Genomic DNA, 16,950 nt, shown 5'->3' with positions numbered 1-16,950 from the left:
TGGGAGGCAGGCACAGACAGATCCCTGAGAGTTCAAGGACAGCCTGGTCTACAGAGTTATTCCAGAACAAAGACATACAGAGAACCTGTCTCAAAAAAAATAATGAAAGTAAAAATAGATGAAATAGAGGTTAAAATAAAACCACACAAAGATGGAAAATACACAGAGAATCTTGATACTGTATGCTATTACGCTCTCTTTGAATTGTTTGAATGCTGAGGAAAGAGCAACAGCTGCTAAAAGATATTTGTTTATAAATGCTGCTGAACTAATCTATGATAGATATTTTGAAAATACCTTGATTTCAAAATTTGGATCAAAGGACATGATGCTTTGGAAAGAAGTTTCTTTTTTTGTTTTCACAGAGGATGAGACCCTGTGGATTGCTTCTATCCTAATATGGTATGATAGACCACGTCCTCCTGAAAGGTTGCTGTGAACACCTTCAGAAAATTACTTCATTCAACTGCCAACTGAGATGAACCTAGCAGACAGGTTATACCATGAAAGACCTGAACAACAGCGCCCCCATTCAGCACAAAGCAGTTTGGAGAGAAATAACTGTGCCCATAGTCCCAAATATTGTTTATAAATGTTCTTTTATATTTATAGGGGGATATGATATAGATATGAATAATTTGCTTTGGTATGAATCTTGGTTTATTGATACAAGTTTAAGGTCAATTTTGTTATATGTATATATATTTCTGATCTTGATTAAGGTATTGTGATTGTGTAGTTCATTTAAAAATGTAATGTATATAGGTTGTTAATAGATAATCACCTATAATAGTCAAGCTTGTAGTCATGTTAGTTAGATTTTCTAGATGTGCATAGATATATTTTAGATAGGCATTCTTCATATCTTTCAAAGGCTACAGAATATGACATTAAATGTTTTAATAACTTAGGGCTTTTCATGACAATGAGACACGTCTGCTCCTGGCAGCACCAATCTACTTCAAAAGGAAGATGGGCATTGAAGAGGCTCCTTATGGAGTTGGTTAGCCATTTGGGCAAGAAACTGCTCTTGCCTGGACTGATGCATAAACTGGACACTGAGAACCCACAGAAAGAGGACTGTTGAACTTGCCTAAAGGTGAGATGGTCTTTCGGGGTTCCTGATTCATGAAGGAGTCTGCAAGACATTCTGCAGGACACAGCAGATAGTGACTGAACTGCCTTTGAAATTTCCTGCTTCATGGAAATGTCTCTGGATACTATGGGCCTGAAGGCTGAAGATGGATGCCCCAACGGTACAAAAGAACTTTGGGTGACTGTACAGGCAGCGAGATATCTCTGTCACTTCTAGAGTTTTGGAAGTTTCTTACTTCTTGTTTACTTAGGTAGTATTATATCCTTCTGGAGTCTTTGATGGAGTTGAAGAATAGATAGATAGTTATTGTTTTCCTTAGTTATGATAAAAGATAAAGTAAATATAAATATTGTAATTGTAATTCTTGCTTGATAACTGTTTTGTTATATGTGATTTTACTATGTTAAAGTTAAAGCCTTTCTTTCTTGTTTAAACAGAAAAAGGGAAAATGATGGAGGAGTTAATTTCATTGGTTAATAAAGAAACTGCCTTGGCCCATTTGATAGGCCAGCCCTTAGGTGGGTAGAATAGACAGAACAGAATTCTGGGAAGAAGGGAAGTGGGTCAGACAAGATGAAGCTCCAACCCAAGATGGACATAGGCTAGAATCTTCCTGGTAAGTCACCACCTTGTGGTGCTACACACATTAATAGAAATGGGTTAATCAAGATGTGAGAATTAGCCAGTAAGAGGCTAGAGCTAACGGGCCAAGCAGCGTTTAAATGAATAGATCTTGTGTGTTGTTATTTTGGGGCATAAGCTAGCCAGGTGGCCGGGAGCCGGGTGGTAGGAAAACAGCCAATGAACTTCAATTAAGAAATTGTCTTCATCAGATTGGCCTGTAGGGGAGTCTTAGGGCATTTCCTTGATTAATGATTGATGTATAAGCAAGCCATGAGCGCAAGCCAGTAAGTAACATTCCCTAGCCTCTGCTTCAGCAGCTGCCTCCAGGTTCCTGCCTTGAGTTCCACCCTGGCTTCCCTCAGTTATGTATTATAAGTATAAGCCGAAATAAATCCTTTCCTGCCCCCAAGTTGGCGTTGATCACTTATCACAATGCATATATTTTGTAAACTAGGATACTCCCCTCCCTACTCAGCTAGAGGAGAAGCTGGAACTATAATAGATGCATGCTACCATATCTGGTTTAATTTCATAAGTCTTATTGGATTTGATCAACTTTATCCTAGGCCTGGGGTACTGGAGTGATTAAAAGGGAGAAAACAAGTTGAACATCAAATCATCTCTCAGTGTGCATACTATGTGACCAACTCTTCAGGCTCCTGCTACCCTGACTTCACGGCCATGACAGACTGTACCCTCAAACTGAGCTAAAACAAATGTTTCCCTCAATAAGTTGACTGTCCTACTAGTGAGAAAAGTAATAAATACAGCCTCAAAGAAACATAGCTACTGAAACCAGGGGAATGGTGTCTTGCATTAATAACTAGTATTTATGTTGTATGGTTTATCTATCTATCTATCTATCTATCTATCTATCTATCTATCTATCTATCTATCTATCTATTTATTTTCTTAAATTATTATTTTATTTTATTACTTTAAAAAATACCAATCCAAATTCCCACTTCTTCCCAAGAAACCAGGTTTTATAAATTTATTTTATGCTCTATCTGCATGTACTACTTTATGCCAGAAGAGGGCAGCAGATCCCACTAGAGATGTGGTGAGCCACTATGTGGTTGCAGGGAATTGAATTCAGGACCTCTAGAAGAGCAGCCAGTGCTCCTAATGTCTGAGCCATTTCTCCAGCACTGGAGCATGGAATATTTAAAATATACAAATATACAAGAGACTGCTCTGTTTTACATACATTCTTTTACACATTATCCTTACAGTTCCATGAGTTAAAAAAAAAAAAAAAGAGAAGGTCAGAAACTTAAGTAACCTAGACAGTATCACACAGACAGGAGGTACTAATGCTAAGACTGAAGTACAAGGCAACCTATATTGGGTCGACCTACTATACTACTATCTTCTATTGCTTTCAGTTCTTGGTACTGGGGAGGCGCCAATAATGAGATGGTTCAGTAGGTAGAGGAACTTGAACACAAGACTGATCACATGAATTTGATCCCTGGATCTTTTAAGGTGGCAGGAGAGGACTGACTACTGAGAGCTGTCATGTGACCCCTACATGTATACTGTAGTATATGCACGCCTATACTCACACACTAAATAAGCAAATAAATACAAATTAAGTAGTAGGAAGTAGACATTTACTCAATGACACTAAGGTAAGTCCCTGCAACATACCTTCTAAGTGACAGAAACCTTACCATGGTTTCCAAACCCTGCAAAATCTCTATCTTTTCTGTGTCTTCTCATTCATCATTATGGGTGGGGTAATTATAGCAGCATCTCTTGGTTTCATTAATAGAAGTATCTATTTGGCTAAGGGAAATATAACATTTACCTATAGAATTATTCTTTTCCCTAGCTCCAAAAGAAAAGATGTATTGAGCTTTTGAAATCTCAGCACTTGGGAAGTAGAAGCAAAAGGATCAGGAGTGTAAGGTCATAAGGTCATCTTAACTTACATAGAGAGTTTAGGCCCATCTTGAGACCCTGTTTCAAAAAAAAAAAAAGAAAGAAAAACCTAAACAACAGAAAACATTAAATGAAGGTGTAATAAATCACCTTGAGTTCTTGAAGCTGTTCTGGTTCATAAAGCTGGGTAGACACAGCCTGTGCAAGGAAGGTGTCAAGTTCATGGCGATGCAGGATTCGGCCACCAGGCCACTGAACCATGTATCTAGACACAAAAACATCATTATTTGATCACAATTGCCATTTATGTCACATACACTTATTAAGAACCTAAAATGGTGTCAAGCATTTTAGCTCACACCTGTAATCCTATTATTTAGGAGAAAAAGGCAGAAGGCTAGAGTTCCAGGATAGCCTAGGTTTCATAGCAAGACACTATCAAAAACACCACCACCAAGGACTGGAGATGTAGCTCAGTAATAAAGAGCTTGCCTGGTATGCACAAGGCTCTGGAATCAATTCCCCAAACTATAAAACAAACACACAAACATGTACACACAAAAACTCCACAAACTTATCAGGAACCAAACTCTGGGCTAATTTATAATTATAATTATTTCAAATCTGAGTGGTAGAGGAGATAGGCATGAACAGCACTGACAGTACAGTGTGTTACAAAAAAAAACTACACAGGGTTCTATGAGAACACGGAAGAGTCCCGGTGGTCAAAGAAGTCACCCTGAAAAACTCGGTAGGAGAAGAGCTTCAAGAGAATTGTCTAGTTATCGAGACACAAGCTAGGAATAGGATGCTCGAAGATCTTCTAGCAAAGTGTATTATGGAGGCATGATTTGGCAAGATGCTCCTGGCTTGATATTGCTGAATGATAGTGGGTAAAATTATAAAGTAGGCCATATCAGAGTCTCTAAATAAGATTATAAAATGCGCATTTTTGTCCCCAAATTGTAGGAAGACATCTAAGGATTGTTAGTAGGAGAGTGATGATGACATGCATCAGTTGAGAGGTGACTGAAGGGACTAAAGAATGTATCAATGGAAATGAAGTTGTTTGGGGGATGAAGCTAAGCACTATCAGTGTATAACTCCACAAGGTCTGGTCATAGGAATTTTTTGGCACAGTGCTAGGGATGGAATCCAGGACTACATGTATGTTAGGCAAATGCTTTGGTTACTTCCAACCCTTGGCCACAGACTTACGAACTCTGGCTTGTGAAGATAACTGGATGTCATGGTACCATTTTTAAAGCTAGGATCTGTAGGGCGGGGTGGTGGTGGTACACACCTTTAATCCCAGTATTCAGGGTGCAGAGGCAGGTGGATTTCTGAGCTGGAGGCCAGGCCAGATTACAATGCAAGCTCCAGGACAGCCAGGGCTACATGGAGAAACCTGGTCTCGATAAAACCAAAGTAATAAATAAATAGGAAATCTACAAATTAGGTACCTATTCATGAGTGTTTAAATTGATTGTCCATAAACTGAATGTGTCTTATAGATACTGAGAATGTCGAGATAAAACAGACCTGCAAATATATCTGTATAATACGTACTTAGTTCCGTGAAGGCCCACATGACAATGAACAAGGGTAACAAGTAGTGCAAGACTTTGGAAAGTTGCTTTAAAGCAAGGGGTGGCTGGAACAACACATGGGATGTATTCCTGGGGGCTCTAGTCCAATTACTACAGCCACATCTGGCATGGAATCTAGAAACCTCTCTGAGCTACTGTCCTATAGGGGAAAAAAAAATCAAAATGAACAAACAGTATAAACATCCTGACCAACAATATTTTTTCTTCAAGCTCACAATAGTATTCCTTTGAATTTCACAATGATTCTGGAGTGGCAGGAAAGACAACAAATCCTGTGACTTCGTTTAGCAACTCAGGATATGTAGGCGGGGACTCTACACCCCACAAACTTCCCTTTGCCTAGAGCACTTCCTACCCTCTTTCCTGCTCAGGCTTTGTTCACTTGGGAAATTGTATTCATACTTTATAACCTATTTTATACTTCCTGATACTATATAATTTACCACATAATTCATAGCTTGTACCTTTCATAGTGTTCTTTTTACTAATACTTTTTGTCTTGAAGGCTATTTTTATAATTTCTTGATTTAGCTTTATTTAAGCTTCTATTTTTAAGCCTTTTATTCTACTTTGTTGGCAAATGAAAAGAAAAAAGGAAGAAAAGGTACAACAAGTTCATTTATACTGGGAGATTTCAAATGTTACCATCAAGCTATGACATGAAAAGTATAAATAAAAGACATTTAAAATTACAGACTGTGTGATTAGCAGAATGAGGTTCAAGTGCTTTACTGATTTTCTAAAAGACAATTTATTTAAGTGCCTATGTGAGTTACCAGGAGGTCTAGGGCCTTGTGTGCTCTTGATGATCTTGGTTTATAATTCTTCAATTATTATGAACGTTAGGTGCTTGGCATAGAGTGGGCATTCACAAACATTTATTGGAAGAATAATGTATCAACAGGTCATGCTAAAACAAATGACAAACAAAAAGCAAAACAATCAACAACAAATCCTTAACCAAAAGAAAGCATCCAAAGTAGAATTCTTTGAATTACATACATCTTGAATTTTAGAAAAGAAAAATGACCTGAAGGAGTCCAGTGTGAAAGAGGCGAGCTCATAGAAAGGGTGTGATCCTGCAGATTGTTCTCAGTGCTGACTAAATGCACCTGCAGAATCACAGAGGCCTCCACAGAGGAAGAACTAACTTCCTTTATTAGAGATTAGAGCTTTTGCTTGGTTGACTCATACTGCAGTGCTAACCTCAAATCTCTCTCTAGCCTTAGTATAAAGTACAGCATCATAGGTGCTCAATAAATATTTGCTGGACAAATAAATCACTGTCAGCATAGGCTAACCTTCATTTTTGAATCACTGTTGCTATTCAACTAGTGTTGAATAAATTAAGAGATACAGTGTAGGGACTAATAAATCAATGGAGTGCAAGGATCAGAAACAGGATAGCAGAAAATAATAATTATTATTTATTAAATTTACCAATATTTAAGGTTGTTCATCATGTGCTATTTTCCAAACCTTATGATTCCACTGAAGATTTTTCTCTGGCAAAACCGTATCATGGAGGTTAGAGAGTTGGCTCAGTGGTAAAGAGCCCTTATTGCTCTTGTGGAGGACTTGGTTTGGTTCCCAGCACCCACATGGTGGCTAACAACCATCTGTACTTCCAGTTGCAAATGATTCAGTGCCTTCTTTTGACCTTTGTGGGCACTGCATGTATGTAGTGAACAGACATAAATGCAGGCAAAAATACTCATACACAGAAAATAAAATAAAAATAGATAAAATAAAAAACAATAAAGCCTATATCATGATTTTATTTCCCAAGGTACATTTTTGTTTTCATTGACAAGATAGCATCTTTACTATAATATAACTATACATAATGCACACCGGTATTATATATTCTATTATAGCTTAAGTAGTAAACTATAATTTATTCATATATAGTAAATTCCTGTGATATTATAGACACATTGCTAGGACCTTCATTTGTATAGAATATAGTGACAAAGAATACATACTTTGGAAGCTCACATGCATGTAAAAGCACTCAGCATTAGTACATAGCACAGTTCTTTTTATTGATGAAACTTTTTTAAGATTCTAAATTCTCAAACATATATACAAAGATTTCTTACTAGCCTATTAATTTTATGTTTATTTGCCAAGTCAATAACATACTAACTTAAATAATTGATAGTCCTTTCTTTTACACCACTTCTACTTTTTGTTGAGACAGGGTTTCTCTGAGTATCCCTGGCTGTCCTAGATCTCAAACTGTAGATGGGACTAATCTCAAACTTGAAGATTGGCCTGCCTGTGCCTCCCGGTTGCTGGGACTAAAGCTATGTGCCATCATTGCTGGCACATCACTTCTACTTTTAATTTTAAGTAACATGAACAAATTTGTTCTGATTCCAAACTTTCAAGTTCAGTCTGATTCAGAAAAATGTAAAAAGTTGGGACCAACTGAGTTGGTAGAACACTGGGGAGAATGACATTATATACATATTTTTTTTTTGAGACAGGATTTCTCTGTGTAGCCCTGGCTTTCCTGGAACTCACTATGTAGACCAGGCTGGATCAAACTCACAGAGATCCGCCTGCCTCTACCTCCTGGGTGCTGGGATTAAAGGTGTGCACCACCACCACACAGCAAGAATGCCATCTTTATAATTAATTTTTATAGTCCACAAATTTTCCATCTACTTATGACTCTTCAGCTTTTTTTATGAACATTTAGCATAATAATTATTTGAAGTGCTGGAGGTTGAACCCAGGTCCTCGCATGCATACACTCTTTACTTGACCAGCTCCTTAATATAATGGTTTTAAGATTGGTTCATGACATGGCCTCTTATAAGTAGTTTGACTTAATTGCTACATAATTTTTATTGATGGACATACCTCAGTACGTTTATCCACTTACCAGTTGACAGATTATTAGGTTCTTTGAGCTTTTTGGCTATTATGATTAATACTTCCATTAATAGTCAAGTCTTTCTGTGGGCATATCTTTTCAGTGCTCTTGGAGTGATAGCTAGGAGTGAAATGAATGAGTCATCTGATATATACATGTTTAATCTTTTGAGAAAATAATAAATTTGGGGCTGAAGAGATGGCTCAGTGGTTAAGAATGTTTGTGGCTCCTCCAGAGGACCCAAGTTCAGTTCCTAGCACCTACATCAGGTAGCTCACAAGCACCTGGAACTCCAGCTCCAGGAGATGACGCCCTCTTCTGGCCTCCACCACAGGATCTGCAAACACATGACATATACTCATACAGACAGACAAAGACACACACATACACACACTTTTGAAAAAAATTCTTAAGAGAATGGAAACCAGATGGAAATGTACCTCACTGGTAAAGCATTTCCTACTGTGTGCAAAGCCGTGTTTTTTTATTTGTTTCTCTTATTTGTTTTAAACAACAACCTTTCATTTAAAATAAGAAAATGGCAAAATAGCCTCCAAAGTTGTATACCTCCTGTAGTTTTTCAACATTTTGAAATATTTGTTATGGTCTTTTAAATTATAAGCATTCTGACTGAATGAAGTAGGATCTATTATTATCACTTTTCTTCAACAAGCTGCTTGGAGTCCTCAGAGTACTAAAGCAAGAGACAGAAACATAAGAACTATAAATATAGAAGGGAAAGTCAAGTTGTCCCTGTTTTCAAGGGTATGATTCATACTTGAAACATTCTAGAGAATCCATCAGATCTGATAAACAATTTTAGCAAAGTGACAGAATATGAAAATCAGAGTTTAAAAAATCAGATTTCCTATATACTGATGCAAAATTAACTTGTAGAGAAAAATATAAAACATAATTTAGCTTAAAATAACCTCAAAAACAAAACAAAACCACACCTAATAATGAATCTAACTGATCAGTGGTACACAAATTTCCTAATGCTGAGAGACCCATTAATTCGTTTTCTCATATTGTGGTGACCCCAACCATGAGATTATCTTCAGTGCTACTTCATAACTGTAATTTTGCTGTTATAAATCATAATGAAAATATGTGATATGCAGGACATCTAATATGCGATCCCCACAGGGGTCACTACTCATAGGTTGAGAAGCACTGGAATAGATGGTAATTATAACACCCCAAAGAAAGATGGCAAAAGATGTCTTCCCTGTTCATGGATGAGGTAATATTGTTCAGGTTACCATACTAATGAAATTCATCTACATATTCAATGCAATCCCCCATCAAAATACCAAAACTTCTATTTACAGAATTAGAAAATAATCCTCAAAATCATATGGAAACAGAAATGACCCCAAATAGAAAAAGTACTTCTAATATTATCATAACACCCAAATTCAAATTATACTGCAGAGCCGTAGTTAATAACCAAAGCCATGGTATTGGCACAAAGCAGGCATGTATAGCAAAGGGGTGGAACTAGAGAATCATATGCATACTTCAAATTGTCAGAAGTTTGAAATCTTGGCGAGGTGATAAGAACATTACACTGGAAGCCAGAGTCATTTTAACAAATGGTACTCAGAAAACTAAGTAACCCCATATAGAAGCATGAAACTGGCTCACTCTTATTCTATTTAGGTACCAACCAATGTGCTATTTATATACACATTATAAAATATACTGTATATTTTATACAGTGTAGTAGGATTCAGCCTGGAAGAAGAAAATCCTGCCATTGCAGGAAAATTGACAAACAGGAGGTTATAATATCAACTTGTTTGGGTCTGGTATTTACTTTATGGGTAGATTTTTTTTTTGTTGGATTTTTCGAGACAGGGTTTCTCCGTAGTTTTTGGTTCCTGTCCTGGAACTAGCTCTTGTAGACCAGGCTGCCCTCGAACTCACGGAGATCCGCCTGCCCCTGCCTCCCGAATGCTAGGATTAAAGGCGTCTGCCACCACAGCCTGGCTTATGGGTAGATTTTAATTAGTACTTTGAGTTCTTGCTATATATTTGCTCAGAACTTACATTTCTTCTTGGATTAAATTATTTGTCAATTTTATCTCTCACTTAATTTGTTGGCTATTATTCCCATACTTTATCGTTCTTAATTTTAGTTATTTGATACTTTCCTTTTTGCTTCTTGATCAACAGTTATTTTTTTGTCATTTTTTTATTTTATTGAGAAAAGGAAAAAAAAGTTTCAGCCTCCTCCCAGCCTCCCACTTCCCTCCCCCTCCTCCCACCCTTCTTCCCCTCCCCCACTCCTCTCCCCCTCCCTCTCCAGTCCAAAGAGCAGTCAGGGTTCCCTGCCCTGTGGAAAGTCCAAGGTCCTCCCCGCTCCGTCCTCAACAGTTATTTTTTATTTTTTGTGTTTTTAGTCAGGGCAGGGGGATCACAAGAGAGAGTATTGGGAATATGACCAAAATACAGTATGCATGAAAATAACAATGAGACCCCTTATGTAAATTAATATATCCTACTAAAATACCCGAACCAAATTGTGTAACATTTAACGTTATTCTTTTTGTATCCTTATTTCATTTATAGCTAATACAGACTTCCCGTTTCCTTCTTTCTGACTTTGGCTTTACAGTTCTAGGGAGATTCAGGACCTTACACATATCAGGTAACTGCATTAGTGCTGAATTCTACCCTTGCTCCACGGCTTCTGATGGATGGATGGGTGGATGGCAGTTACCTACCAAGTTCAGGTTGCTCTCCTTCCTTAGCTGCCCACACAGCCAGGACTAGTAATGTGCTCAGTTTCAATTTTTTTTTTTTTTTTGGTTTTTCGAGACAGGGTTTCTCTGTAGCTATGGGCTCTGTCCTGGAACTAGCTCTTGTAGACCAGGCTGGCCTCGAACTCACAGAGATCTGACTGCCTCTGCCTCCTGAGTGCTGGGATCAAAGGCGTGAGCCACCACTGCCTGCTTTAAATTTTACTTTTGTTTACATGTGTGTGTCTATCTGTGTGAGTGTGTGCCACATGAGTGTGGGTGCCCTGAGAGGTCAGAAGAGGGTGTTGGATCCCCTGGAACTGAAGTTACAGGTGGACATAAGACTAAACTCAAGATTCTCTGCAAGAACAGCCAGTGCTCTTAATTGCTGAGCCATCTCTCCAAAACCATGCCTACTTAATATCCACTTGTATTCTGAGCTGCCCTGTGGGGCCTGGAACTCAAACTTGACTTCTCTAGAAATGCTGCTAGTTAACTTAACTGCTCAATCATCTCTCCAGTCCTCACTTGTGCTGTGTAATCCAAAGTGTGCTCCCCTAAGCAGCATATACTTGCATCTTGTTTCCTTACTTAATATGGCAATTTCTGCATTTTGGGTGGATTTCTAATTTAAATGCAAATTTAATGTTATTACTGATATGATAATATACTCACATTTCTATGTCCCTCTCCCATTGCTCCTCCTGTGTCATCTCCCACTCCCTCTAAATTATTAACCTCTTCTGTAATTATTATTGTATGTGTTTAGGGATGACCACTTGGAATTGAATGACCTATCAGGGGAGTTAATTCATGATTTTCCTTCTCTTAGCACCCATTAATAGCCTGCAGCTCTTCATCTAGGGGTGAAGCCTTGTAACATTTCCCCCATCAACACTGGCATGCTAACTGGTATTGTAATTGAACAGGTCTTGTTTAGGTGACTTTAGGGTTGAGATTCCATGGGTGCAGCTTTCTGAAATATATAAAATATAACCTTACGGCAGTCATTCTGTTCTTCTGGCTCTTACAATCTTTCTACCTCGTCTTCTGTAATGTTCCCTGAACCTTAGGTATAGTAGTCATGTTATAGACATGTCAGTGGCAATGGGCACCCTATGGTTGGTTCGTTGGGCAGTCTGATCTTTTGTGGTTTTCTATAATGGTCTCCATCTGCTGCAAAAAGAAGCTTCTCTGATGAGGGACAAGAGCTACAGTTGTCTGTGGATACAAAGATCGGTATTAAAATGAGTTTTCTAGAAATATTACTTGTAGCTTGCCTTTACAAATCAAATTTTCACTCAATCTGCAATCCAGTTAATAATATGCTTTGAGACCAGATAGAATTATGTATTCATTCTACCTATATTCTGTTTACACAGCCTGATTCAAATGAACTGAACTTTAAGAAAAACAATGTAATCAATCTTATTAGGTTTTAGACTCTTCAGTATAGCATATTTTCTATTATTTTATGACCTATTCATGCCCCTGACTCAGAACAATGTATGTCTGTGTAAGATGTGATGCCTAGGCCTAAGGTCATTTGTGTAGATCACAAGGTATTGAAATCAACATCATCCCACCAAAAAAGAAATGTTGAAAACAACATGTGGGTATAAATCGGCAATATCTGTTTAGCTTTTTGTATTGTTCTGCATCAACAGGGAGAGCACAACAATTTCCTTCTTGTGAGACTCCTATAAAAGATTAAGACAGCTGGGTGGTGGTGCACACCTTTAATCCCAGCACTCCCAGGCAGAGGCAGAGGCAGGTGGATCTCTGTGAGTTCAAGGCCAGTCTGAGCTACAGAGTGAGTTCCAGGACAGGCTCCAAAACGACACAGAGGAAACTCTGTCTTAAAAACCAAAAAAAAAAAAAAAAAACCCAAAACCAAAACAAAACATTAAGACAAATAACTAACTTCTGTGTTCTTTAATAATAGAGGGGACAACTTTTGTTTAAGAGACCAGATCAAAAGAGATCAGAACTCTTCGGAAAAAGTCAGGCCCACTTTGGGTAAAGGAGTTAGTTTCTCTTCTTTCACTTTATGGGACACTGCCTCTGACAGGTATTTAGAATGCAATTAGAGATTCTACTGCATTCCATGTCCTCACCAGCCACAGGTGGCTGGCTAGATGTAGAGCACCAGGCACTAATTCTCTTTTATTAGGTGGCTGCTGGATACCCACACGACAAAGGTGCCACGACCTCACCCTTGGGCCTATCTTGCTGTGTGAGTCCTCATTGTGATTCACAGGCATGCACCACCACTGCCTTGCTCGTGTGTCCTTTATATAGGCTGTCAGCAGAAGGTGTGGCCCAGATTAAGGATGGATCTTCCCACCTTAAAAGACCCAGATTAGAAGTGGGTCTTCCCATTTCAAATGATTTAATTAAGAAAAAAAATCCCTCACAAGTGCATCCAGCCATGTGGGTTTTAGTTACTTCCAGATAGAGTCAAACTCAGCCTGCCTCTGCCTCCTGAGTGCTGGGATCAAAGGCGTGCGCCACCGCTACCCGGCTTGTGTCTAGTCTCTTTTAAAAGCGTGAATTATTTACTGTTTGCTGACATACTTGTGTTTCTTTTTCAATTTCTATCTTCTTTTCTTTTTTATTATTTTTATTGAGCTCTACATTTTTCTCTGCTCCCCTCCCTGCCTCTCCCCTCCCCTCCAACCCTCTCCCAAGGTCCCCATGCTCCCAATTTACTCAGGAGACCTTGTCTTTTTCTGCTTTCTACTTCCCATGTAGATTAGATCTACGTAAGTCTCTCTTAGTGTCCGCATTGTTGTCTAGGTTCTCTGGGACTGTCGTTTGTAGGTTGGTTTTCTTTGCTTTATGTTTAGAAACCACCTATAGGTGAGTACTTGTGACAATTGTCTTTCTGTGTCTGGGTTACCCCACTCAAAATAATGTTTTCTAGCTCCATCCATTGTCCTGCAAAAGTCAAGATGTTATTTTTTCTGCTGTGTAGTACTCCATTCTTCATACTTGTTTTCTTAGCATGGCTTTAGGAGACCTGCAGATTGAGCAGGAATGGTCGGCATTAGTAGTCAGCTGCTCTCTTGTTGAGTCAAGTCCACCTTCCATGCATAATGCAGCATCTGATGCCTGCTGAAAGATTTCTTTTGTTTTTACCCTAACCTGACTATCTGTCACTCATGGTAAGCAAGTCACTGATTGGTTAAAGAATGTGCTTAAGTCTTGTCAGCCAGTTAGGTTTTTACCTTTTAGGATTTAATACATTTCAGGAGTAAGATTTCTATTAGAGTTTAAGGAGGTTACACAGTTCAGCCCCACATTCAGCAAGGGACAGGGAGCCTGCGGGTCTCTTTCAAGTCACGTCTAAGAAGGCACACAGACTAAAAGGATACATTTGATTTTAGTTTTAACCTTAGCTTCTTAGGAGTTATTCTCGGGCTCTGTTTGGTCAGAGGTGCTATTTCAGGCCTTTTGCCACAGAAGCATGTGTCGTTCGTTCATTGATGGATCTGAGCATATGACTTGTGTCTGAGTGAGCGTATGGGTCTTTGGTGAAGGACTTGAAGTTTGCCCTCTGTCCTTTCCTGATCTAGCGCTCACAATTTTCCTGTTCGCAAGTTAACGCTGGTCCCAGGAAGACAAGAAAAAGCTGATTCTTTCCATGGCTCTAGGTATAGAACTTCTGGATCTTCTGTCCCTTTACTGTGTCGGTTAGCTACTAGCCTCCTAACTGCTTGAGTTCCTCACTGCTTTCCAGATACTTGGAGGTACAAAGGTTTCCACATCTTGTTCTAATAACATCAATTTGTGCCACCACCCCTTTCTTCTTTCTAGTCACTACTGCTGTCATGGAATACCATGACCAAAGCAACTTGGGGAGGAGAGGGCTTATTCAGCTTACACTTCCATAGCACTGCTCATCATCGAAGGAAATCAGCATAAGAACTCTAGCAGGGCCTGGTCTACAAGAGCTAGTTCCTGGACAGGTTCCACAACCACAGAGAAACCCTGTCTCGAAAAACAAAACAAAAAAAAAAACAAAAAAAAAAAAAGGAGCTGATGTACAGGCCACAGAGGAGTGCGGCTTATGGGATTGCTCATTGTGGTTTGCTCAGCCTGCTCTCTTAAAGCACCCAGGACAGGCAGCCCAAGGACGGTACTGCCCATAATAGACTGGACCCTTCCCCCATCCATCATTAATTAATTAAGAAAATGCCTTACAGCTGGATCTATGGAGGCATTGTTCTCAGTTGAAGTTCCCTCCTTTCAGATAACTCTAGCTTGAGGCAAGGTGACATAAAACTAGCCAGCACACCCCCATTATGGCTTGTCCTACCCCCAGCAAAGCTCTCCTAACAGTTTTCCTAGAACTAGGGATGCTTTCCCAATATGATATGTACTGCTTTTGCTCTACAGGTGGCACCGAAGATAAGGCTACAGCGGTGTTGGCAGCTTACTCCTCCCACTGTGAAGACTCCTTCCAACATATGTGCTACTAGGGGACAATCAGAGCCTCATTTATCATCAATTGGCTTCTCTTGGATTCGAGCAGAGGTTCTCAACCTGTGGGTCTCAAACCCTTCACAGGGGTTGCATATCAGATATCATGCAAATCACATATTTATATTACAGTTCATAACAGTGGCAAGATCACAATTATGAAGTAGCAATGAAACTAGTTTTATGGCCGGACACCACCACATCATGAGGAACTGTATTCAAGGGTTGTAGTACTGGGAAGGTTGAGAAGCACCGGATTAGAGATTCTGCCCTGTTATGAGTGGGGTTGAGGTCAATAATCCTCTTGGGCACACTTATATGGATACAGGGATGGGATTGATGACAAATGGCAGCCTTCCCTTTCCAGGGTAAAATAACAGCCCAAGAATAGGAGCTGGGAGAAGGGATCCCTGTCTTCTCGGCTATTCCTGCTTGAAATAGACCCGCTTTAATAGAGGTGAGGGTAAGGGAGTGATCTACAGACTATTGATGCCTTGAGCAGATTTCGACTTTCTTTCTTGTTGAAGCTACCTGTCTACTTCCGTTAGAAAAGCTATCGTCTATGTAGAATTCAGTACTAATTCCTTCACCTTCACTAGTGTGCAGATTTACATATTTTAATTTCTTCAAGGAAAACAAGAATCACTTAACTTGCTTGACAACTATTTCATATTACTAAGTTAATAGCATTTAAGTGGAGTAACTGAACTCTTCATTGTATCACAAAACAGTAACTCAACTTCCCTGCACATTATTTCCCTCTATTTTTATATATTTGATTAACTATGTAATAGTTTCTTCTCCCATATCTAGCAAGATAAATGTATATAAATGTAATTTATAGTATATCAGTAACTAGACTCATTGTCTCTATTTCATGCTCAACTATTCCTGTTATATAGCATTTCAATAATAACTTTACATATTTCAGTTGAACTGACACTCACCAGCATCAACTTTAAAATCAACATGTTTTAAGAACATAATGAAAATGCTAGTTTAAACAGTAAGCAACACTGGGCCCAATTAAAGTCCCATTGTTTTAAGAGAGTTTCTTGCACTGCTTTATGCTTCAATTAACACAACTTCCATTGGGCAAAGCCACAACCTGTAAGGCGGCAGCAGTAGCAGGAATACCCTTTCTAGAGTACTGTTTGTAGATCTCCCCCGTAGGACCAAGGTCGTTGATGTCAGCTAGTTAGTCATCTGAACACATCAGTGAAGTCACAGGCCGAAGCTTTCACAATACGCCTCATGTCTGTAAGAGTTTGCTTGGCTTCTTCTATTGTCCTTCTTCTATCTTTCCTGGCAGAAGCTGCTCACCTCAAGAGCACATGTCTAGTTATCCCCAAGTATTATCACAGCGTGACTGTGGGAAGAAATGGCTTCTGGGGCCGCCTACGGTGTTAATCACTTTTCCGATTAAGTAAAATGCAACTAATCCTTTGTTTCCATGAGGCTTCTCTAGAAGAAGTCACCCCTATGCCAGCCACTAAAATCTTCTTTTAGTAGAATCTATTTTTACAAATTTTTAAAAATGTTCTGAACTGGGCTGGAGAGATGGCTCAGTGGTTAAGAGCATTGCCTGCTTTTCCAAAGGTCATGAGTTCAATTCCC

General features: G+C 39.0%; 1 protein-coding gene across 2 annotated transcripts in view; it reads right to left on the bottom strand.

Moving 5' to 3' along the window:
* The window catches only part of Fam120c (family with sequence similarity 120C), a 149,572-nt gene that overhangs the window by 25,170 nt on the left and 107,452 nt on the right, over positions 1-16,950 (bottom strand). For both annotated transcript variants that reach the window (XM_013350639.2, XM_005358882.2), the window contains exon 11: positions 3,758-3,872. In XM_013350639.2, the coding sequence (XP_013206093.1) occupies positions 3,758-3,872 (115 nt within the window). The remainder of the gene's footprint in view (positions 1-3,757; positions 3,873-16,950) is intronic.

This window comes from Microtus ochrogaster, chromosome X (assembly GCF_000317375.1).
Source record: "Microtus ochrogaster isolate Prairie Vole_2 chromosome X, MicOch1.0, whole genome shotgun sequence".
In the NCBI taxonomy this organism is placed as follows: domain Eukaryota; kingdom Metazoa; phylum Chordata; class Mammalia; order Rodentia; family Cricetidae; genus Microtus; species Microtus ochrogaster.
The sequence above is the reverse complement of the archived record's forward strand: the minus strand, read 5'-3'. Positions and strand labels throughout refer to the sequence as shown.